This window comes from Gouania willdenowi, chromosome 17 (assembly GCF_900634775.1).
Source record: "Gouania willdenowi chromosome 17, fGouWil2.1, whole genome shotgun sequence".
In the NCBI taxonomy this organism is placed as follows: domain Eukaryota; kingdom Metazoa; phylum Chordata; class Actinopteri; order Blenniiformes; family Gobiesocidae; genus Gouania; species Gouania willdenowi.
This window is the reverse complement of record NC_041060.1, coordinates 21,903,602-21,928,398: the sequence shown is the minus strand read 5'-3', so window position 1 is coordinate 21,928,398 and position 24,797 is coordinate 21,903,602. Positions and strand designations below refer to the sequence as shown.

The following is a 24,797-nucleotide window of genomic DNA, read 5'->3' as shown; positions in this document are numbered from 1 at the left end:
TAACCAAGGAATTGTTTTTTAAAGCTTATCCAGCTCCATCGTAGCTCTCATCTATTTTTTTTTTTTTTTTTTTAGGGGAGCTACCGCTGCTCCCAGTGGACTTTAGTGGAAGTGACACTCACTAAAAAAACTTCACCAGAGGGAGAAAAAAGTCTACTTCCTCATTTTTCTTTTTTTGCTTTCTTTTTTCGTATAAAGCAAGTGTGCCAATGCCCAGGTTCTCTGTTCAGGTGCTACAGTATGCACTTTGTCTGACTGAAAGACAGGTCTGCGTCTGGCTCCCCTATCATCTGGAGCTGCTCTTTGCCTCAGTGTCAGCAGCCTTCCTTCCTGTCAGTCTGCTGGAGCTGACGATGAATTATAGAAGTACCCTGTTCTCCTCGAGAATACAGATGTTTTTCACTTTACACACACACACACACACACACAAGCACACACTCGTCTGAGATATGGCACTACTTTGTGAAGAGTGTTATCAACAGTCAATGGAAAATTAAGGACTTTATGTGCAAATCCTTTCAGAAAACAACAGCTAATTAACTGAAATAGGAACAAGTTGGGCTTTTTTTTGCTTCTTATCTTAAAGAGGGGCCGTTGTATTTCTGACTGCTGATCTACAAGTGAATATCTTGAAGCACTTAATGATTACGTGGCAATTAAAGAAGTCCACCACACGTAATATATCAACAATTCTTTAAAAACCTTTAGTTTGAGCTGATTTCAATGTTTAACTTCCCATAGTTACATGATGTTTTTTTAAAATTTGGAATTAATTACTGTGAATCAAATTATTCAGAATTAAAGTGTTCTGCTTCGTCTTTACATGGAAATAGTAATTCCGAATTGAGGTTTACATGGAAAACATTATTCGGCTTTATTCAATTCCGCGTTAGGTCTGGGGTTGGGAAGGGTTCTGATTGGACAGTCGGCGAATGTGACGCATCGCATCTATCGGGAAAAAACACACGACAAACCCTTACTTTTCAGCAACAACATAGAAGACCACCTAATAAGAACTATTTTGACTTTTATTTTGATTTTAGTTTTGAAGCAGTAGCTCGACAATAACATATATACACTTTCGTCAGCTAGGGAGAAGGACATAGAGTAGCGAATGAAGAAGGGAGATAGGGTAGCGGAGGAGAAAGGTAGATGACCGTACTTAGGCCAAACAAAGCCAGCAGTTAATGCAACAGCTGCTCTGCCTCCACTGTACAGAACTTTGAGTGGAAGGAGAACTTTATAATGACCCACACTCATTAGTGAAGCTCTGGGGTCTGGTGCAGGGCTTCATATCCTCCAATGGAGCCTGTTATGTTTGCCGATATCCGTGGGTGTGTAATAAGGCTGCAACAACGAATAGATAAAATCGATAAAAAAATCGACTATTAAAAGTGTTGGCAGCAAATTTCATCATCGATTCGTTGCGTCATGGGATTTATGTCACTGACCGTGACGCAGTGCTGTTTGCTTTGTGTGCGCACGCACCACGAGTGTTTGTGTGCGCGCGCACCACGAGTGTTTGTGTGCGCAGGCAAAGTGTTTCCGTGTGCGTGCACAACAAGTGTTTGGTGCGCATGAGTGTTTTTGTGTGTGCGCCCACAAGAGTTATTGTGTGTGTGCGCCCACGAGTGATATTGTGTGTGAGCGCGCACAAGTGTTTGTACGTGACTTGCATGAGACACTTTTATTTCAGTTTAATCAGCTAAAGCAGGGTTTAAATGTGCTTTATAGATAAACTGTGTTTTTGTAAAAAATCTGATTCATCGATTAATTTATTGACCGATTATGAAATGATTGAATCATTATGAAAATAATTGTTAGTTGCAGCTCTGGTGTGTAATAAGTCTGTGTTAATGTTTGCATATTTATGCTTCCGTCCATCCACTCTTTTCATAATATCCATGTCTTCCAAGGTTCGTATTAAATAAATAGCCTCGGCTCGAGTCCCGCTTGCTTCGGGCGGCCATCCTGGATTATGTCGTCACCAGCGCGTCATCGAGGCAAGTCGAGCATGCGCAGAATTACCAGAATTAATTTAAAAAGGAATTAAACATTTACAAGATTGAGGAATTATTCCGTTTGGAATTAAAATCAGAATAAAACAGCCACTTAATTCGGATTTCAGTTTAATTTGGAATGGCCATTTTCATTCAGAATTAAGGATTTATAAGGTTAGTTTAAAGAGGATTTAATTTTTATTCTGAATTAAAGGGAAATTAAAGCTCTCATGTAAACATAGCCGTTGAATGGTCAGTACCATGCACTGACACACACACACAGAGACAGAGAGTGGCTGCTGCCTGATTAGCATGCCTTTTCTCAAGTAAGAGCAAACAGAGGCTTGTTTTAATTGAGACACTGAGGAAGAGAGGCGATGCACTAATAAACAGGTAATTATGCAACTCCCAGCTCCACCAGAGCAGATTGTGAATCCATTAAGGCCTCTTCGAAAAAATGCCTTTCAGTTTTTTTCTGCTCCACTGATTCTCTTTGTCCTTTTTTTTTTTTTTTTTCAAGTGGCATCAAAATCCCAGTGCATGCAGCCCGTGTTGAGTGGGGAGGAGAGGCTCTCCACGCAGAATTCATAGCAATTAACCATCAATCAGACTTAACCTCTGGGGTCAGGGCAAGCGCTCCTCGCTCTGGGAATCTGCCGGGCAGATTAACGGTGGCGACAAAGCGCGACAAAGCCTGTACATGTCAACGAATCAATTTATTTATTTAAACCTGCGCTCTCAGACTACCTGATTAATCACTGCATATTACAGAACACAGAGGATGCATCTCTGAAGCTGATATGTATCCTTAGAGGTACCCAAGTGTGTGTGTGTGTGTGTGTGTGTGAATGATACCAGATTGATTCCCAGCACTCACCACTAACCAAGCATCAACAGTGTATGTAAACAGTGACAGGGATGCTCACAGAGATACGTGCCAACACCTGTGCACATCCAACCCACCAAACAGGTCTCCTCTGAGTTTTTCCCAGCATGCAGTGCAATTGTTTTGGAAAGTTGTATACCGTACTCACCCTGAGTGGCGATATAGTGGTTTGGCCTGTGGTAGCCCTGAGAGAGAGAGAGAGAGCGAGAGAGTAGGAAAATATTAAGATCACAATAGTTTACTCATATTCATTCAAACTAGGAGCTGTGAGAGCATTTATTAAGACACGGGTGGATGGGGGGGCAACTAGGGGTGTACATTGCCATGAATCTGACAATACAATTCACGATTTGCACATAATGAAACGATATATCCCGATACTAATAAATAATCACAAATTTCACCTTTACAAGTACAAAATGGTATGAAATATATATATATATATATATTTTTTATTTTTTTTTTTTTTTAATTTGCAAGAACAAGTAAATGGTAAATGTTTAGCACTGGAATTATGCTACCCCAAGCATACATTACTGAACAATTTAATATCGTATATATGATATGCATAGAAATTCTGTAAAAAAATAGAATTGTACAGGGCAGAATTCAAACTGCATCGCAATATGAAAATAATTGGGGCCTGAATGCAAAGTGTGAGGTATAAAACTTGCAATACAATATTTTTACAAGATGACTGAATAAACATTGATAACAGAGACGATTAATCCTTACAATGTGCTCAGTAAACATTAAACTCCCGGGACACAGAAAGAGCATGGGCAAAAAAACAGTAATAGGCTTGAGTTTCAGAATAAAGTCAGGTTAATAAACAAAATGCACCTCACTTACTGGGTTGCCAGATTTGAGTCAGAATTTCCAGCCTGAAGCAAAATACAAAACCCAGGCAACATGCTCTGCTGCCCAACGTGTTGAGAAGAAGCCCAATTGGACGGAAAACTGCACACACTAGCATTAGTGCTGCTCAGTAGTAATCTCTCCTCTGATTGGTGGATCATCAGTGTCCTGATAATCATACTATGCGTAAAACATGGCCTTCAGTGGCTTCTCTGTGTGCCGTTATTGCACATGTATGACCTAAATATTTGTAAAAATGCATGCTCAGAGTCGTGAGTTTGAGAGTTTTTTTTTCCTCATTTCATTTACTTAAACTATCATTAGTTATTCCACAATAAATGTGGTTAGGTAAAATGCATACAACATAGTGTATGTACAGTATATATACCACATTTTATAGACATATTATCCATTGAATAGCTTGATATTATGACGATTATGGATACGATCGTTGCCGACATGAACGCAGAGGACAGATTATGTTTCAGATTACTATCGTCCTATCCTTCCAGTTCACTTTCTGATCGGCTCCAACATGTGAACCACTGAGCATTTTTACACAACAGGAGGCTTACAGCGACTCAGTGCATGATGCAAAGACACTCCACCACCTCCATATGCAGCACACCTCTGGCATAAGCAGCCAAATTGTTGATAATCCCCCAGATACAACTAACAGCACTGATCTTCACAATAGAGCCAGAGTCTTAAGGATTACTCTAATCTCTTCAAGTTGTATTTGCCCCATTTCTTGTCTTTTCTCCAAAGATACCAGGCGGGAAACAAAACACGGGGACTTAAAGGCTCTTCCTCCTGTCCCCCCACCCCTATGCTCAGTCTCACCCACCCCTGCTGCTTTGCTTATCTCACTCATATTCAATTTAACTTGGACAGTGATTAACGCAGAGTGACGGCAGAAAGACACAAAGGATATTTTCTCCTCAAACATCCACGGGGCTCCATCAGCTATTCAACTGTCCTCCATTTTTAATGACTTCTTTATCTCTGGGCCGAGCAGGAGATTTGTTTGTGCTTTTATGTGCGCTCTGTCACATAAAGTGGGGGCCCAGCACGTTGTGGGATTAGAGAGAAAGGAAGAACCCTGACATTCACTGTCAGCTGAGTGAGCGTTTGGTAAGCATTATATAATATGTATGAGAGTTTCTTCTTAACATAAAGAATGGTCAATATGTAAATTATGAATTAAAAATTACTTTGTTTTAAAGGATGTGTGAATTACTAAAGAGTCCTGTTGCTCATTACATTCATCAATATTTCTTTTCTGTATGTACTGAAAGTACAGATCGAGTGTGTTTCGCCTGCGGGCATTAACACCTATCCTAATTCAAATCACATTAAAAATGCCTGGAATACCATGAATAAAACCTCAAAAGCAGTGGGATCTCACTATAGTGAACCAAAAGATTACTGGAGAAAGCATCACTGTCTGCATTAGTTTGTAGTCGTGTGAGCTATAAGACTCTGAACAAGTGCTAAGTCGATTAATTCAGACATGGGTTTAAGACAATCATGTTGTCGAGGCCAGTGTGACAAAATGAACAATGTCCAGCCACTATAAGACTGTTAACCCAAATTAAAACAAGTCATTGGTCACCCAGGCTCCCCCACTGGGTTTTGTCCTGGAGGACAGATTATTCTTAAGCAGGGGTCCAGCAGAACCCCGATCCTGCATGTTTTAGGTGTTGTCAAGCTTTCTGTTCAGCTGCATTGTTAACTGTCACAGCTTTACTCACAGGTGGCTGCACGAGACGTGGGCAGAACCAAAGGCCATGGAGAGAATTGTTTTTTTTTTGCCGAGTCAACATATTTTACAATAAATGACCAAACTGTCCATTTTTCCTTGAACTTATCTGCTGTTCTTATTGTTTCCTCCCCCCCGAGCATGCTCAAAAACTATTTCGAGCTAGGCAATAAAACAAACAAAAACAGAAAATGTAACTTCCTCAAATGTCATTGTGAGCTTCTGTGCGCCTCACGTCTCCACATTGAACGAGCAAAACACTCATTTAAATAGGGTGGTCTGCACCACTTCTGCACGGGCGCTAATTATTGCTGCAATCATAGTGAATTCCTTGCAGCAGATGAAGAAACTATATCAGCAAAGGATTTAGGGACACATCTGGTTTACCACCCTTTATTTCAGATCTGAGTGAATCCACCCCTCAGAGCGCCAGTGTCCCCCAAGTTTAGAAAGCAGTTCACCACATTTCATTTAAACCCATTTATACAGTAACTTTTTGAAATATCATTGCTTCAAAACTTCTAGATACTGTGTACTGCATCAGCTCACCACATGTCTTTTAAATCCGTTCAGAAAAGTCCTGCTAACAGACATTGACAATAACAGACGGACGGACGGACGCTGGTGAAAACATTACCTCCTTTGTGAAAGTAAAAATAGGGCTGTCTGTTGCACCCATTATTGTCTGCCCAGGCAAGTGGGCGTGTACACCAATTTAGTGCTCCCTATTTGGGATTTTAGTAAATTAGGCCCCAATTATGAAAGGCTAAAAGAGGAAGTTGGAATACTGTAAAAGGCAGCACAACAAAAGTGTTTCCTTCCTGTTTAACATAGCTTTAAATAAACATGTTTTGACTTTATTGACTTAAGATACTTATTGTATAAAACGCCTCCGACCAAAATAACAGTGGAGCAATCACTACACGTACCAAACCACTGTGTCATTTACTGTACATGCATGCACCACTTTGCTAGCATCTGTAAATTACACTACAATACATTTTCTTCCCCAATGAAAATACCTGCTGTGAAACACGACTCACTTTGCCCATTCATACCAGAGTGAAAAACAATCCTCACAACATTTACTATAACAAACACAATGGTTAATGCCCCACACATGAGAGTTTATTGGGCAGGACAAGCTTTCAGATGGCTTAAAAATCTTTCTGAAGAGCAAAAACATCATTACCCACCTGCCTGTATCCCTACTAAGTACTTTTCCAAAGAAGCTGGCAGAGCGATGGCAATCCTTTTCAATCATAGCCGTGTTAAATATGCGTATATTCTTATCTTATAATGGAACGTCTCCACTGCAAGCACCTTCTCTGCCGCGCTGCTACTTTACAGCGTAATGGGCCATAAACCGAAAAGTAGGAAAGGTAAATAATTTAAGCCCTGCGCATTTGCGTTAGCACACCTTGCATTATGAATTTATGTTTGAAGGCGTAACAAGAGATTACAAATTAGCACATTAGAGGGCGGAGGAGGAGAAGATGGGAAATAGAGTGAGAGCTCTCTCCTGAGCAGAAAACCACTTAGGGAGCCGGGAACATCACCAGCCCATTACACATAGAGCAGAAGCATCTGCTGTGATCGTCATATGATTGGTCACATGCTGCTACCAACACCGCCATTAACAGCCAATCAGGTCAGATCAGGAGGTTCTATGTGATGACCTGCTTTAAGGAGGTGCGCGCGTCTCGTGCCACTTTCTAACGACTTTTACTCCCTGTAAAAGATATTCCATGTCACTCCAGGGCATGGAGAAGCTTTGCTGCGAATACTTTCATGTAGTGAGAAGCCTAGCTATAAACCTCTGTAGATAACAGCTGTGTCTGGTTTGATCCGGCGTGTTTCACCGTCAAACAGAAGAAGGAGTAGCTGCTGAGGCGGAGAAATGCATCTATAGATCTGAAACATCTTTCATGGCAATACTTTTTTAAAAGGAGATTTTAACGGATACATCAATCTCCTGGATGTTTTTAATGTTTCCATCTTGAAACACAACTGAATTCTTATATAATCTGAAAATACAGTTCTGCAGAGTGCCTCAAACCTTTCTTCACATTCACACTTTAAAACCATGGAAGAAATTTCTATTCCCAATAATAATATGGGAACCCCCGTTTTTGCGAAAAATCGCAATGAAATGCACAATCGGGATCTGATTTGAAAGAAACTCAGTGGGATAATTAGGCAACCAATTTGACTGAGTCAAACTTCATAAAGTTTGGTTTAAACAAAACCATACATGAATTTTAGCCAATAGAGAAGAATCTTTGGGTTTTTTATACTGATCCAGAATAAATGTTCGGAATCCGTGTCATTCGTTCATTCGTTTTTCATTATGTAACAAAAACATGAAAAACGATTTTGTTTCCAAAACCCAAATTAAAAAACGGAAAACGCCTTGTTTTTCAAATTCAAGCTCTTTTGCTTTCGTGCAGAAAACAAAAAACAGGAAACGAACAAATTTATCCGTTTTCTCCATTACCGATTGGCCAAAGTACGTGACCCGGAAGTGTATTCTCATCCGACGCTAACGGCTATGCTAACGGCAGTTCGGCATGACAAGATCGCTGCTTCCAACTGAGCATCCGAAACGTGTCGTTTTTGCTTTAGCTGGTGTTGGACACAGAACCTCCTCACAGAGGATTTAGAGACTCCTAAGTGTTGCAAAGCTAAATATATCGCGGAATGTGTAACGCTTCACTTCCGGGTCACGTACTTTGGCAAATCGGTAATGGAGAAAACGAATAAAGGTGTTCGATTTCCGTTTTTCCGGAGCAAAAGATCTTAATTTTTTTTTTCTGTACCGAAACAAAAGAGCTTGAATTTGAAAAACAAGGCGTTTTCCGTTTTTTCATTTTGGTTTTGGAAACAAATATCAAATAATGAGTGTTTTTTTAGTTTTTCATGTTTTGTTACATAATGAAAAACGAATGAACGAATGATCCAGATCACCTCCAACATTTATGGAATGTTGCATGGCTTAAGGTCCATCTTTGAATGAAAATATGACCTTCTTGTCGGAGGAACTAACAGCTGATTATGCTCTGTACCGTGCACTAGTGCTGTATTTGCTTTGCAGATCTTTACTGGACACACAATGCTTTTGACTTCATGACATATTTTCCATAGAACCAATGCAACTTTGATTGTACATTAGCAAAGTTGTATAATCTTTTTTTTTAATTCGTGCACAATTTTCACCCGTGAACAAACGATTCCTGTGGAAATTCTGCATGTACACAACTTAACTGTGCTCAAATCGTCTGGCAGTAACTTTAACTTAGCTGTGCTAGCAATATGTCATAGCACTGAGCAACAAAACCTTAGGTTACCCCATTTCTTTTTCCTCATATTCTAAAACAAAATTGCACTTAAAATAGTCAACAGTTGTTTAATCAATACCATTACTCATTTTATCCAATGCCTTTTAGCAGGTTCAGTCACATGAATTGTGTAATGATCAGTATTAAAATGAATAGGACTTTTTTTTAACCATATGCCAAATAAGCATCTAAAAAGAGCCGTGCTTGTATCTTTGACTTGTCCCTTTGCATGTTCTACGCTGGCACCGCTTATTCTCATAGGAAACTTATTTTAATCTGTGTATTCCTTTAGATTTATTCATTGTGTGGGTGCGTGATAATATTTTATGAACCCTCTTTGCTCCTCGCTCTCAGAATGTGTTTATACTGGTGTTCAAAGCAAAGTCTAAAACTATAACCTCAGCTTCCCCAGTGTGCTGGTTCTCCTCTCCCAATGCTGTCACTCTATGATCTTTATTTCTCTAAATATTTCCGATGAACAGCGGCTCTCTAAAGTTGAGGATGACGTTAAGTGTCAAGTGCGTGCGCGCGTGTGTGTGTGTGTGTGTGTGTGTGTGTGACTGTTTCAGTAAGTGTGTGCATGTGATGGACAGCCACTGTGTCCTCCCTCAGGCTCCCTGCGACGGCGGCACCAGCGCCCTCTCGCTCCCCGAAAGGAAGCGCAGTGACCTTTGCGTTGGTGGTGCTGGCTGGTGTGTGTACTTACATCAACGTAATTTGCATTAATGTAATCGGAGCTCTGTTCCCCCTCCAGGGCCTGCAGCCTGACACGGGAATGATCGTCTGGAAGAGAGGCAGAGGGGGAAGAAACCAGTGTTGAATTAATCATATTAACGAGGGCATCAAGAAGAAACAGAAAAGCGAGCGGAGGTGGGGAGGGAGGGGTGTGGGGGGGGTGGGGGGGACACAGAGACAGACAGTAAAAGAAATGGGATGAGAGAGACATTATAAGAGGAGGAGACGGGTGATAGAGGAGCGGAAGCATGAGCCAACTGGTTTGATAAAGAGGAAATAAAATCAGGGGTATGTTGATGCAACATGGCTGTTTTCATGCAATTTCAAACAAACAAACATCAGCTAAACCACCTACGTGAAATATTACCAACAAAAACTTTCTAAAAAGACTTTATGTCACAGAACTGTGTGGAGTTTGCCTGTTTTCTCCAAATACTCCGATTTCCGCTTTCCATCCAAAAACATTCATGTTAGGTTAGCTCAGTGGTTTTCAAACTTTCTTGGGTATTCCCCACTTTCAAGTCCCACCTGCGCCCATTGCTCCCCAAATAATCCTGACAAGTAACACATTTTCAAATTCACTGAACTAACAGGGAACAAGTAACATCATATTTCATAATAAATCCAAAACTAAATTGAACTAATCACCTGCATGAAAAAAAACAAAACAAATGTAAAGGTGAAATAGTCCAAAATACAGGAAATAAACAAAGATTGTTTCCAAAAAGCCTAAGAAACCAAACAAGAAAATGCATTTTTAAGTCAGCTATTGAAAGTTTTCTTATTGTTCTGCTCCATGCGAAGTACATGTCGACGTAAAACGTTATTTTTGCACTTTAGTTCCATTTTACATTTTGTTCCCGGTTGTATATCTAATGCAGTCTAATAATTACATTCTCTTTTAATTTCTGCTATATTCATAGGCTCCTCATTATTACTTTCTTTGTGTGTAGGCGTTTTTTTTAGTATCAATTATCTTTTTTTTTCCCCAATCATTGAAGAAGAATGGCATGAAATTGACTTTATTCTCCTGTTTGTCACGCCCCACCTGTAATACCTCTATTACCCACCAGGGGTACTGGGTTAGTTGTATAGTCTTAGTGGCCTGTGTGAGTGGTTGTCTGTCTGTGTGTGTCTGTGTGTGTGTCCTGTGATGGACTGGGTGGCAGCTTTCTGCTGGTCTGAACATCTAAATGGAAAAATCCAAACCATCATCAAATAACAGAGCTATTAGAGCTTTTTCTTGCTAACCAGATATTCCTGATCAAACTTTCTACTGCTCTGCAACTATGAGTGAGTGTGGGCTGGTTATTGTGTGAGTGGCAGACAGAGGAGAAACCAAAAAAATAAAAAAAAAATAAATAAAACTCTGACTCATAACTTGTTCTAACGCAAAAATAAGCTTTCAAATAAAACTCTGACGATATAAACAACGTTTTTGGCATAAAATAGTAATTCAGCTCTACAATAAACTGAGCTCAGAATAAATTGGCACTCTCAACTTAAAATATTCAACTCTTCCCTACCCTTTCCATTGTCCTACCCCGACTTCCTCTTCCCTGTTCTTTTGTTGTTTTCACCCTTCCTTATGGAGGGCTGGTGATTGTCACAATTATGCAATTTAATTAATTAATTAATTTAATTGCAATAATAAAAGATTGCACTACATGGCGTGTTGACCTTCGACAGCATGTGCAGACAAGGTGCAAAAAAAAAAAAAAGATTAATTGAGACACAAATAAATAACCTTTAAGTAAATATAATAATCCATTAACATTTAGATTTTAATTCACATGATCTTGGCCTATGATATTATTAATCACCTAAAGAAGATTGTGAAGGTCGATTTGTGATTATAGTGATTAGGATGAACTTTACTACCATCATCACATTTCAATTACAGCGGAGCTTCAGTGCGTACAGACAAACGACAACATCGTGAATAATACTGTAACTTTTTTTTTTCTAACATTGCCTGTGAGTTGCACCTTTTACGGCTTCACCAAAAAAAAAAAAAAAAAAAAAAAAAAAAGGTACCATTTAAAGGTCAAAGCTGCTCTTGCGGCCTATGGTTATTCAGTCATGTCTGAGCCGGGCGAGCGGGGACCGCACAGAAAAATTCATGAGCAATAAGGAGGGAGCTTTATACACACATGCAATAATATTCCCATATCGGTTCTTCATGCGGTTTTCATCCTTCTTGGCAGAGTCCCAGGGCGCAGATTGTCCTTCGAAGAAGCTCTAAAAACAGTAAACACACAGAATAGAGAGGGAGACATGAAACATGGTCCCATGTGCAGGCACTTGAGTTGATAAGCATACTAAAGAATACACTATTATTCTGTCTGGTCTAGGAAAATAAGGAGAGCCAACGCTGAACAACAGAGAGATAAATTCCTGTCCGTATTAGACATGGAACACAGGGAGCATGGAGGTTCCTGGGGTGCTGTGACAGAAAAAGCAAGCACCATTAGGGCAGAGGCAGCGGGTGTCGCGTTCAAACTCTCCCCCCACCCCCCACGTGCGTCTGTGACGGGCGGAGCAGCGTGTCTCACTGCCTCATCTGAAGGACTCAATCAGCTCATTGTGAGTTATAAAAAAAAAACGCTCATCGACTGCATATCATACCCTGCTCTGCGAAGATTATCCTCATGAAATATTTATCATCCCTCTCTGGTGAGATTTCCATTCTGATGGCACACCAGGCACAATTAAGTCAAATTATGAAAATAATTTCCACTGCCAATCCACCGCTGTTATAGGGCGGGGCTGGCTTCAAACACAAGGCAACAACTAGTCATTGTTCTACCTTTTTTTTTTTTTAATGACAAGATGACTCACATTTGACAAGCCAACAAATGGATAGGACCACTGGAAACTAAATATTCAACATTTATTATCGGAGGTTTGAGTTCTGAAGCTTCATGGTTCGATTCATCTCCTGCTGCGCTGGCAGTGGTCCATTTGTTAGGCGTGAAATGCAAGGACAAATCACCGTGTGAAGTCCTGAGGATTAGAAAATTTCACTTAGAAACAGCTTCGATGTGAGAAGAAATAATGCCTCGTCGTCCCAGTGAAGATGAAGGCCTGCAGAGATGGATGATGGCTCTGTGTTCCAGGGCAGGGTTTGAAGGATACAGCATTAATATCACACACGTAGAGGACGGCTCGTCCACAAGGTTAAAGGTGATACTTTACAGCAGCTGTCGATCGGCCAAATCATAGTCATTTCTCTCAGCTTTTGGAGGCACTTATGACTTATAAATGATTCTATCTCAATTATAAATCATTTTAATATAAACCATTCCATAGCTAAAGAAAGCTGGCTTTCCCCTAAAATGATAGAAATAAAAACTACATTAAAGTATAAAAGCCAATCAGGCAGCTTATGAAGTGCTGATCAAGCAGAATATGCCAGTGTCTTAAAAAACCTCGTGTGTCAAATAATTGAGTTTAAAATCCTGCTCATTGGGAAACAAACAAGAAAAAGGTGTCAGCTATGAATATATTTATGCTTTAAGATAATTATCGTAACAAGTTTAAGGCCTCTGCATGTGTTACAAAACTGTCTAACTTTTCCCCCAGTTTAAATTTTTGTTTCGCATAAACTGGTAATCATGTTATCTTGTGACTATTTACTGACAACAGACGACAAATACATTACATAAATATTGGAAAAGTGGTTGGGGGGGGTGATCCCCGGGGGGCTTCGCCCGGGGTCTCGCCCTTGGGGGTTCCCGGTCCTGGGGGGGTGCTCTTGGGGGCCGGCGGGCTTGGCCGGTCCTGGCGGGGGTCTTCCGGGGTGGGTGGGGTGGGCTGGCCCCTGCTTGGGCAGTCCCCAAAGTACCGCCTCTGGTTTGCGCGTGCCGCATGCCGGTGTGGCGGTATGGCTGGGCCCCTGGGGGTGGGTGGGGTGGCGGGGGGACTTTAGCAATAACTGAGGCGCATCGCACTGGCGGTGTCAAAAAAGGGTAACCTGGGGCGCTCTGGGGGGCTGGGTTGGTGCGCCTGGGGGCTGGCGGTGCGGCGTGCAGCGTCCCCTCGTTGCTGCTCCCGGTGCTGCTTCTATTCCGGGTCCTTCTGGCCTGGGGTCCGGTCCCTGCTGGCTCTGGGCCCACTGGCGGGTGCCCGCCGGCTGCCCGTTCGTGGCGGCTCTGGCAGTCTGCTGGGCGTGGGCCTTGGCCCCTCTGCTGGGATCTCTGGCTGAGGGCTCTCTTGGCCCTCCCCTCGGGGGATTGGATGCGGGGGTGGGGGTGGGGGTGGTGGGGTGTATGTCAGTGGGGGGCTTTGGGGTTGGGGGTTGGGGGCGGTGGCGGAGTGCGGTGGCGGAGTGCGCTGGCTCCTCGGCTTCTAGGTGCTTTCTCGGGTGTGTATGTGGGGGGAGGTGGCTGCCTCTCGGCTTGGTGTCTTGGGGGCATCTGGGGGGCTGCTCGGCCGGGGGGGTTGCCTGGGCTCGCTGGCCCCTGCTCTTTCTGCTATTCTGGCTGTGTCCTCGAATCCATGGCAGCGCTTGGGTTTACAGTGGCAGTTTGTTGCGCATACATCGGTCTACGATGCACAAGCATGCCTTGGACTGTGGGATAAAACTTGTAGTGGGCTTAACTTTAGACCTATTAAAAAAAAAAAGTGGTTCTGCTGCACTAAAGTCAAACACATGGTTGAGATGTGACCACTGATGGTAAATCTTTACCTTTGTATTCATCAGTCACCAAGTAAACAGATCACCAGATGAAATAGAACACTGGGATGTTTTTTCTCTCTTCACACCTAACAGAAGTTTAGTTTTACAAACTAATAAGTAAAAAAGTGGATTTTTTTTTTAACTCATTGTTGTAATGTTTAAATTGCATATTTTGTTAAGTTTATGTAGAATTCATGTTGTTGTTTTGTGTTGACTGTTACAATAGTGCGACTACTCATTTTCTGTTGCGATATTCTGTAATATCTCAACTACAAACTGCACGGTTTTCGATTATTTGTATTTAGGATCAAGTTTTTCCCCATGTTTGGCTCGCAGCTCGTTATTTAAAGGTGAAGTTGGCTCCTGAAACCAGAGGAGTTGAGAATCTCTGCATTACAAGATACATTTCAGTAAAAGTCCAGTACATTTTGAGTACGTTAAGGTTGGACCACCTGTCCTTTTTCCGAAAATCCAAAAATGGCCCCCCTGCAATAACGCACCTGGAATTGTTCTATACAAATATAATGACCTGTCCTTGACGTAACCAGTTATTTCCAAACCTACAAAAGCAGCAAAGGTTTTATAATATTACCCTCAAAACGTTTCATTCTAATGAATGTGGAAGAAAGCTACAGGAAGCACTTCTTAGATTAAAACAATCTATTGCATTTTAACTCAGTGCATCTGCAGGAAGTTTTTCCACCATCCTTAAATCATTCCCACTGGCACACAACCAGCTTTAGCATGCTTTTTAATTACAGACTACCTGCTGCACTCCGGTCCCAGCACAGTTTGTCAGCCATGCTTTTTTTTTTTTTTTTCCTTTCTTTTGGTTTGTAACTACAGTTGCTGTTAATGAGACACACAATATGTTCACTACATTAAATCATGAGGGGGAAACCAACACAGATCGACGGTAAACACAGTGTGTAATATTTAAGATTTGTGTGAGAAATAGAGACTCATTCAGACATGACTGCGGCTGATAATTTGTGGCCAGAGCGTAAATCGTGACATGAATCTCACTGAAGGCAGAGCATAAGTGACAACATGGCATTGGAGACCAGGAATCTGCTCCCTGTTTGTCCAACCAAACTGTGCACAAGAGTTTGGACATGCAAATGCTTTGCCATGGATTACACGCCACATGGTTTTTATAAAGCTTTTACAAAGAATACAACATTGATTTGCAGCAGAGCGCCTTCTTTGTGTATATTTAATTTAATAGGTTTAGCCTCATTTTGTATATCTTGTGTTAGCCCGTTTTGATGATGGGTTTTGGTGTACATTTGTATTAAAGCTTTATAAATTAAACCAAATGGAAGTAATTCAACATCCCAAGATATGACAGATTATCACAAGCAAAACACGACAATGGGTCTGCACAGACTATATGAACACAATCTGAATAGAAACATGTCTTCCTGTCAAAAGATTTCAATACGAGCATGCAGATATAGTGTTGGTAAATGCCCTTTTCAGATTAAAACAGCATATGGTTCTTTAAACCTATGAAGCAATGTAAGATTCTTCAGATTAGATTACTAATACTAAAAGAAGGAAAATCCAAAATCTTACCTCGTTTATCTGATCCAAAGTTAACGTACAGAACAACAAGAAGCATGGGTCAGAGAGAGATATAGTATAGTGAGTCAACAGGTTGAGAGGTGCACTAACCTCCAGTTTCATTAGCAAAAACAAAAAAGGGGTAAAAAGGGCATTAACCTGAGGACATAATAACACAAGAACGACACGGCACACAAATGAATCATTCTGGCCAAGTGAGAATGAGCTCCATAAGAACCTGGTTTATTCTCCTCCTGAACTCTATTGCGAAAGGCTTTGGAGAGTTGGGCAGCGAGAGGAGGATTTAAAGGCTCTTGTGGGGATGATAATTTTATGCATCGTTGCAACAACATGTGCCACGTGTACCGAGTACCTTCGTTTATGATACAATAGGTTTGGAAAGTCGCCATAATCCTTAGTCGACCCCAATGATGTGATGCCGCAGCAGGTAGGGGAGGAGCGGCATTGTTTAATAGGGCAGTCGAGGGAACGTGGAAGGTTAATTACTGATAAATCGGATTGATATGATGGAAAAGGAGAGCCGGGATTAAGCGTGGATGTTTAGCTGAGAAAATGGAGAGATCAATGTGTCAAACATGTCTCAAAAGATATAAGCAAAATGAATTAGTCATGTATTTTTGTAGATATTAAGCAGATTTTGAAGTGAGACTCGTTCTATAAGGCCTCAGGGTTGGCTATTGTGGTGTTTAGTGGCTGTGAAAGGCTAAAGCAGCCAAACCCTGCTTAAGGCCAGCAAATATGAGCTGTTCTGGACTTTGTAAGCTTTTGTGTTACAAACAATGGTAAGAGTGCAGGACAATCTCTGGTTTGTCTTTAGTTTAAAGGAAAATGTCGAGCTCATTCTTGCTTTAAATCTTTCCTTTTGGCCTGTAGCTAAGTCTCCAAGGACAGAAGCATTTCATATGCACTCAGACAGGCAAAACAAACAAACAATCCAATTCATCGGTCATACTTTACTTGAAGCTTTATACATAAAGGCTGACATTACGCTGTCGTTATGAAATGACACCTGTCATTAACATGAATAAGGTGTCATGAAGGTCCAGATGTGTCAAACTCATGGCCCGAAGGCCAAATCCGGCCCTTTGGAGCATCCAATTCGGCCCGCAGGAGAAAGTAAAAATGACAGAAAAAACATGAATCATTGTGTAAATGAAACTCAACAATATTTGCAGGTGCTCACAGTTTTCCCGGTGCTTATATTGCACGATTGCAGTCATTTTTAATGTTAAACAGTTGAAAAAAAAAATCCTTAAATTTTCCTCAAATTATGAAATAATATCTCCCTTACTTAAATAGAAATTGGTCAAAAAATCTAGGAAATTTAAAGTGAAGATCACTTATTGCTTGAATATGGTCTGTTTCTCACATAATATATTTGTGTATACGTAGAAGTACAAACTAGGTCACAAAAATGTTGAAATTATAATATCGATGACCCACTTGAGATCAAACTTATTCATATCTGGGCCGTGGACTAAAATGAGTTTGACACCCCTGCCCTAACCCTGCCTAACCCCACTAGATCCTTCCACCTAATCCAAAAAATACCAACATAGCTCCAAAGGTGTCATAATTTAGTGAACAACAGCTTAATGACAGCCTTCATGACGCCGTATTCATGCTAATGACAGATGATAATGTCAGCCTTATGTAAAAAAAAATTCAAGTAAAGTGTTACCAATTAATCATACAAAAGACACAACAACGCGAGGTTCATCAACAATTTAGCAGAAAAGCGCATCGGGGAGAGAACAAAGCACTTCCAAGATGGTCAGAAAAAGCAAAAAGCAAGAAGACGTGCACTGGAACACAAGCATGCAAAGTGTGAATAGGGGATAAACGTTCCTAAAAGTAAACGTCTTGTGTCCTACCTCGTACTCCTCCTTGAAGCCGTAGCCCTCAGAGCACTTCATCTGGGTGATGTGCTGAAGAAGGTCGGCCACGCGAATGGCCGGGTGCAGCTGACCCGTGTGATACGGCACGTCCACGGGTTCCCGTTTCCTCAGGGAGTGAGCGTGTGACTGCACCAGGCTGCTGGTGTCGCTGCCCATGTTCTGGCTCTCGTCTGTGGGACCCAAACAGTGAGAGGACAAGGGCAGGTCAGGGCAGAAGCTGAAGCGACATCAGTCATCAGAACACGTATGGGTGACATAATGTTGGAAGCAGTGGATGCTGGTGCAATTTCATTAATTATTAACATGTATTTGACTTAAATGTTGCTTATTTTTTTAATAAAAAATCATCTGTTCCCGTCAACAGACGGCACATGATCTCATTTGCTGTTCAGCATTATGTCACCTCCTTCTAGAATGACAAGCAACTCCTTAATCTGTTTGTTATGGATGGTCACGACAACACAACATCATTGAGTAATATGATGAGTCATGTGATGGAAAGGTTCAGGTCCATCTGTCTCAGAGTGGCTGGAAGATACTTTACTGTACAGCCATGTCAAAAAGGCCTTTGAAGCATGCTTATTCTGCCATTAAACCAAATATCTGCTGCTTCCTATAATTTGACTGAACTATAGGGATATAATCGGTTATTAAAGTTTCCATAAAGGTGCTGCAAAAGATTATTTCTCAGATATTTCGCAGTACAGCAAGCTGGTTAGAGCTACAGCACAGCTAATATTCGGGGTCAACTTTCATCCTGTACTCTAGTCAGTGGCAGACATGAGGCACAGATGATGTGAGGAGCCAACGGATGATGGTGACGGTACATGGAGGAAGAGGAGGAGAATGTGAGGACGGGGGAGGGTCGGAGTGGGGGGATTGGGGGGTGCGATGGGCCACAGTGAGCATGTTGCAGCAGCGCTGTTGAAAGCATAACAGACACAGCGTGGATTCAAGCCCTGCCACCCATTCTTCCCCCAAAACATGAAGGAGAAATAAAAAAAATAAGTCAAACCGAAAACCAAAACCAAAGAACTCAGGAGGGAAGCGGAGATGGAAGGAGAGAATGCATAAGGTGACGCTGCCATGAGGGACTGTATGAAATTCGACCATGCTCAGCTAATGGTTCAGCATGGTACGGAGGGGGGGTGAGATCATGTCCACTGGTCATGCAAAAAAATAGATAAAAAATGTTGTAATGCCCATGTCAGAAGCAGCCTTTCACTGAGGGCTTGCTGTCTGAGTCAAACACTGCCTCCTTCCCCCAACCCAGGGCCCACTTGGACAAACTTACCATTAATGGGCACTTTATAGATAGCAGATACATAAGAGGTTACGTATGTAAAGAGAAAGAGAGGAGAAGAGACAGGAGAGAGGGGATAAGCAACAATACAGCATGAGAACCTGATACAAAAGTGTCTTTAACACTATGCTATAAGGCAAGTCACATGCCTTCCCAGTTGAAACTACCTGGGGAGAAAGCCTATAGTCAAAGGAGGGGGTGTGGAGTAGATGGATGGGGCAATTTCAACAGTGCAAGACAAAAATCCAAATCATAAAAAAACAAAGAAGCAATGGATCTCAAGAAAGAAAAAAAGCAATGGAATATGAGCCATCTTTCAGTAAATATTTAGCACATTTTGGCCAAATACTGTATTTTTAATAGCTACATTCACATTTTAAACATAAGATGGGGCAACTGTATTTTTAAGATTTTTTTAAACGATTTAAAAAAAAAAAAAAAAGCTCTTTGATTTAATCAGTTTAGATAATGAACAATAATGACGTGACTGAATGTGCAAGCATGTAAACTTTCCTCGCTGCCGTAATTTGATGTTAATTGTTTCATGCTTCATTAAATGTGGGGCTAACATTAGCATCTGTCAGAGAATCAGGGAAAGAAACCCACTGCTTAAATCGGGGCTAATGCTAAGAGAAAGAGGGAAAAAAAAAAAATTTAACTTTAGGTTTTGTATTAAAATATTCCCCAGTGGAGAAGCTGAAATCTAGATACTTATTGTGTATTTCGTTGTGGACTTGAGAGAGTTAATTTATTGCCGTTTCAGTGCCCCACTTAGCAGCTACGTTAGCGCTTCGCTAGCAAAAAAACATCTGCTCATTTAAAGCACTGATCTTTGGGCTGTTGTGCATAACAAAGGCCAGTAATAATTACCAGAGGAACAAAAATACTTCTTTCTTTATTCTTTTTTATCAGTGAACGAGATGGGTGGTGTGGGGGTGGGGGCAAAATGAAAACAAGTGGGGCAAAAGCTGTTAGCTTAAAGGCAGTGACATTAAAAAGAATAATAGAAAAGGTTGTTGTATTGAAGGGAGGGAGGGGGAGTTAAATGGATTGTGAGGAGAGGGAAGGGGTGGCGGGCTGCAGCAGAGCTTAAAGCAAACGCTTCCATATTTCCCAGTGTTTCCGACTCGGGCTCACACCAGTGGTCGTGTTCTGGCGTCAGTGTGCTGGACCAGTGGTGCCCGACCTTTCATGTGCTGCAAACACTTTCATACCGGCCAGGTTTCCCGCGGTTACTGCATGTGTATAGGTGTTTGTTTGGTGGGGGCGTGGCGCTCTGACAGCGTGGGTTCGTTTGTTAGGCGGATCGATCCAAAAATATCTATAATATTGATACCAGTGTTAGCATTGGATACCAGTGTAAAAAGATTGATACTCTCGTTTCATTTTCTCTCCTGCATGCAACTAATAAAATATTATGTACAAACCATACAAGTTTGAATGTGTAGAGACATAACATAAGAAAAAATACTATAAATATAGATATAAATTTAAACAAATGTGTTGATAATATGGCTCAAACTTGATTGAATATAATCACCCTTTTGTGTTAAACATACATACAGTTTCAAGACTTATTTTATTATTTCACAGTGGAAATATATTTTTGTATCGTAAGTTCTCATACCCAAAAAATATATATATTTAGTTTTATTATGTTCGATTAGGTTTATCATGATAATAAGTGACATATTTTGTAGTTACCGCTAAACTTTGTCCATAACCTGTCCTAGGTTTTAACAACATACAAGATTTCGAGATTACAATTTCATTCTGCAGACGCTTTTATTCAAAGTGACGTACAACACGAGCGGTTATGCTTAAGGAACTTGCTCAACATCCCACAGTGATGGCAGAGGTTGGATTTGAACCGGCGACCCTCCGCTTACAAGCCTGCGTGCTTCCTTAACCGTTACAGCCAAAATAATCGCGATACCACCTAAAGATCAGCTGTTTGGTGATGCATCAACCTCAAATATTAAATATCCAAAAGCATTGGTATCGGCAATGTCGGTGCGATACCAAATCGTACAGTAAAACACACGATGGTGTTCTGTCTAGACCAAAGTATGTATGTCAGTGTGTGTGTACGTGTGTGCGTGTCGCACTTAATGACTGTGCGCGCATGCCTGAACACATCAAGCCTGTTTAAGGCGAGCAGCATCAAGCACAGAAGCGATGAAAGTTAAAACTAAAGCGAAAGTATGCATTTTTTCTGAATAAAACACCCGTAAATACAATGCATATCATTTTGAAGACTTTATTCTTTCTTTGCAGCCTGGCACCACATGGTCCCTGGCCTGGTTATTGGGGACCACAATGCTGTAGCATGGGTTTGCTGGCGCTAAGTGCACCTTCCGCCCCACCCTCCCAGCTGCACCCCCCTCCCCACATCCATTCCACATGTCTGTCCATGCTAATGAGAGGTCAAACACGTATGTGACATCACACGCACGACACGCAATGCGGATGGGATGGAGTGAAGCCAGCCTCAGGACAAGAGAAACCCCTCAGGGAGGAAGGAGGACACAGGACGGGGAGGTGGAGAGGGGGGGAAAGGGGGAGACAGCAGGCAGGTATGAAGGTGAGGAAGCCATCGTTATTAACAAAAGCACCAGAAGTTGATTAAAAAAATTGCTTTTTAGCCTCACAGCTTGGAATTCCAACAGCCGTCCTAAATTTGCAATGCACTTCATCTTTCTTCAGCACAGAGGTACAAATAAATCAACAGCAATGGGAAAATAAAATGTGTCTCACCTAAGATAGCAGTTGGCACAAAGGGATCTGCTCAAACCCCCAAAACAAGTGCAGGAGTCGGAGGAGGAGAGAGAGTCGCAGTAAATAAAAGACACCACGATAAACCACAGCAACATCATTTACAAATATTGGACAGTGCTTTGGTTTCCTGCCAAGCAGCATGACAAGAAATGTATGGGATGTTCTGGGAAGGCTAATTATATGGCAACTTTAGTCTAATATAAATCTCGCTGCCCTTTACTCTAACTAATCAATGAGCTGTGATCTGATTACATAAGACACAAAATTATTAACATAATTTGGTTAAAACTGAAGTCATAATTGAAGCGTGACAATCCATCTACTCAGAGTGGTTAAAATAAAATAAAAGCAGACATGTGGAGTGGCGCAAACCGTCTCCAGTTAATTGATTTACATCCTCTTTCATTACAAAAACCTCCCATTGAAAATAAAGCTTTAGTTGTATTGAGTTGATTCATAAAATACATAGCAGAATTCAATTCTATGTTACATGAATGGTCAAGATAATTACAACTGCATTGGAAAAATCGAGAAAAAAAAAAAAAAAAGTATTCACTGTGACATATTCAATTTTGTTTTCCGTCATAAGTATTGAGTTTCCCAGCATCACAGCTTTGATTGCACAGTAAAATCTCCTTTGTTGGCAGATTGGATTAGTGGGAAGAGGCAGGCTGTTTACCTGGGTAGTACGAGTTGGTGGGGATGGAAGTGCTGAGCGTGTTGGCTTTTGGCAACGTGAAAGAAGAGGGAGAGGATCCAGCTATGACGAAAAGAGAAACCAAATAAAACACAGTAAAAGTCAAAGTCTTCTCTTTGCACCTTTAAAGTAAAAACAATAACAACAACTAAAGTGACACGCAACACATCACATAAATGTACTTCAGGTCTAAAGATGAAAAAATAAAGCTTTGCGACTAATTTGTGTCACTGGAGTTATTTATTGTATATTAACTTTTAGCTCAAATACATATAATTTAACACATAATATTTTTTTATAAGTTGGCATCACAATTTTGGAAATTTCAGCCAATCAGCGTTTGAATATGCTCTCGACAGGCTAACCCTTTGTATTTCGACAAAAAATAAAGGGTCATTGTCTCACCCTGACTCCCTCTTTCCTGTTCTCTTCCCCCTCACCAAGGTGTAACACTGCCCTCTCTTTTTATACTCTCCCTTTAATAAAGTTTTTCTTACCCTTCCAAGAGAGGGCTGGTGATGTTCACAATTATGCAATAAAATAAATGTATTTATTTATTGGCAACAATAAAACACGCATTGCTGTCGTGAAAAGATTGCACTTCATGTGTTGACCTTTGACAGCATGTGCAGACAAGGTAAAAAAACAAAAAGTAAATAAAGGGTCTATTGAGAAATAGCATTTCAATCCAACGTTTTAGTGCTTAGTTATGTGTTGTTCAGTCCTTCGGACGATATGACATTATTCCAAAGATTATCAGGGACATTACAGTGCTCAGATTTCCACGTTGCAATTACCAGGAAATGAGAAATGGGACTCGTGCAGCATTTGCATGCCACTATCCGCCATCTTACTACAGGTCCACAATTGTCTTCCAGCTGTACAAGGAAGACACCTTAAAACGGGTAAGTCTACATTAAGATGGGAACCACCGGCTGCCTTTAACCTCATTAAATCAGTTGGAGTTAGCATATGTAGCTTTTAAATCGCCTCTCATTTGTACTTGTAAAGATTACATATAATAATATTTCAGTCTATTGTCATTTGGGTCAAGTATCCCTTAGCAAAATAACTTTTTTTTTGGTGGAATTGGAAGTCTTTTCACCTCCAAAGACAACTTTAAGTCTGAGTTAGTGAATGTAATAAAGAATAAAGCCAGCATGAGCTTAAAAAAAAAAACATCAAAACGCAATCATGTTTCTCATCCCAAATTTTTTTTTTAAAAGTGCACCTGATCCGGTACAATATCAAGCATAAATGTTTCCATCTGATACATTGTACCAGATTTTAGCTTGAAGCTAATTCCCATTTTCAATCCGATTTAACCTTGTTAAAAGTGAAAAATCAATACACTACACTTAATTTAAAGTCCAGACATTGTAATAAAACACACCAGAAGAGCTCAACATATAATTGTCAGGTTACTTTTTGTCCACTTACAATTGGACACATAGGGCACCTTAATGCCAGTGCTTTAACAGCTCTAGTACAGCAGGCTGACAGACAGTACCACTGCAGTGCCATTAAAGTTAAAAAAAGGGGGGAAAAAAAGCATAACAAGCAAATAATGGCTTATCTGCAGAAGTGGAGCAGTGAGCAGGGTCAGACGTGTTCTGTAGAAACTAACCGAAATGATCAATTGCTCGCATGTTTAGCTGGAGGAAGACGGCTCACTGACTCCGTCCACCTTTGCTGCTTAAAAATGATATCACAGCAAGACAATAAGCTTAACCTAAAGCTGACAGTTTTCTGAAAATAACCCTAGTTTACTTTTTTAGAGGAACAAGTAGTTGTAGAAGATATATAGAAAACCTGTAACCCTTTTTTCAATTGGCTGATTCTAGTTCAGGCTTTGGTCATTTCCTAGACACACTTTCATTTTATTGTTTATTTAACAGAGACATTGTGCAATTGTCAATTGCACCAGAGTTAACTATGGCTAATTTACATCTGCTGTCCCTGGGCAGGTAAACAAGAAAATACAAGGTAGATATACAAGGTAAAAAAAAAAAAAAAAAAACTGGACAATTTATAGTAACAATTGACAGACAGAATAAAAAACAATTACAATAGCATGATGAAGTTATAAGTGCAATGAAATCTAATTCATCAATAAAACAATTTTTATAAATAACAATGCAGTCTATGTAACATGATAATAAAAATGTAAACTGTGCCATACAGTGATAGGAAACGGTTCAAAAGGATATGTATAGCATATGTAGCAGCATCATTACAGATCTAAACCTTAGTTGTGGTTACAAAGTTGTGACG

General features: G+C 40.7%; 1 protein-coding gene across 13 annotated transcripts in view; it reads right to left on the bottom strand.

Moving 5' to 3' along the window:
• Positions 1 to 24,797, bottom strand: part of LOC114478755 (receptor-type tyrosine-protein phosphatase mu) — a 229,975-nt gene that overhangs the window by 33,069 nt on the left and 172,109 nt on the right. For 5 of the 13 annotated variants that reach the window (XM_028471987.1, XM_028471977.1, XM_028471983.1 and 2 more), the window contains 8 exons: positions 22,506 to 22,586; positions 21,806 to 21,832; positions 19,040 to 19,051; positions 17,722 to 17,915; positions 15,839 to 15,847; positions 11,733 to 11,820; positions 9,551 to 9,627; positions 3,035 to 3,071 (listed from right to left, as the gene is read on the bottom strand). In XM_028471987.1, coding sequence (XP_028327788.1) covers positions 3,035 to 3,071; positions 9,551 to 9,627; positions 11,733 to 11,820; positions 15,839 to 15,847; positions 17,722 to 17,915; positions 19,040 to 19,051; positions 21,806 to 21,832; positions 22,506 to 22,586 — 525 coding nt within the window. The remainder of the gene's footprint in view (positions 1 to 3,034; positions 3,072 to 9,550; positions 9,628 to 11,732; positions 11,821 to 15,838; positions 15,848 to 17,721; positions 17,916 to 19,039; positions 19,052 to 21,805; positions 21,833 to 22,505; positions 22,587 to 24,797) is intronic. The other 8 variants (XM_028471989.1, XM_028471979.1, XM_028471988.1 and 5 more) reach the window with 5 other exon arrangements.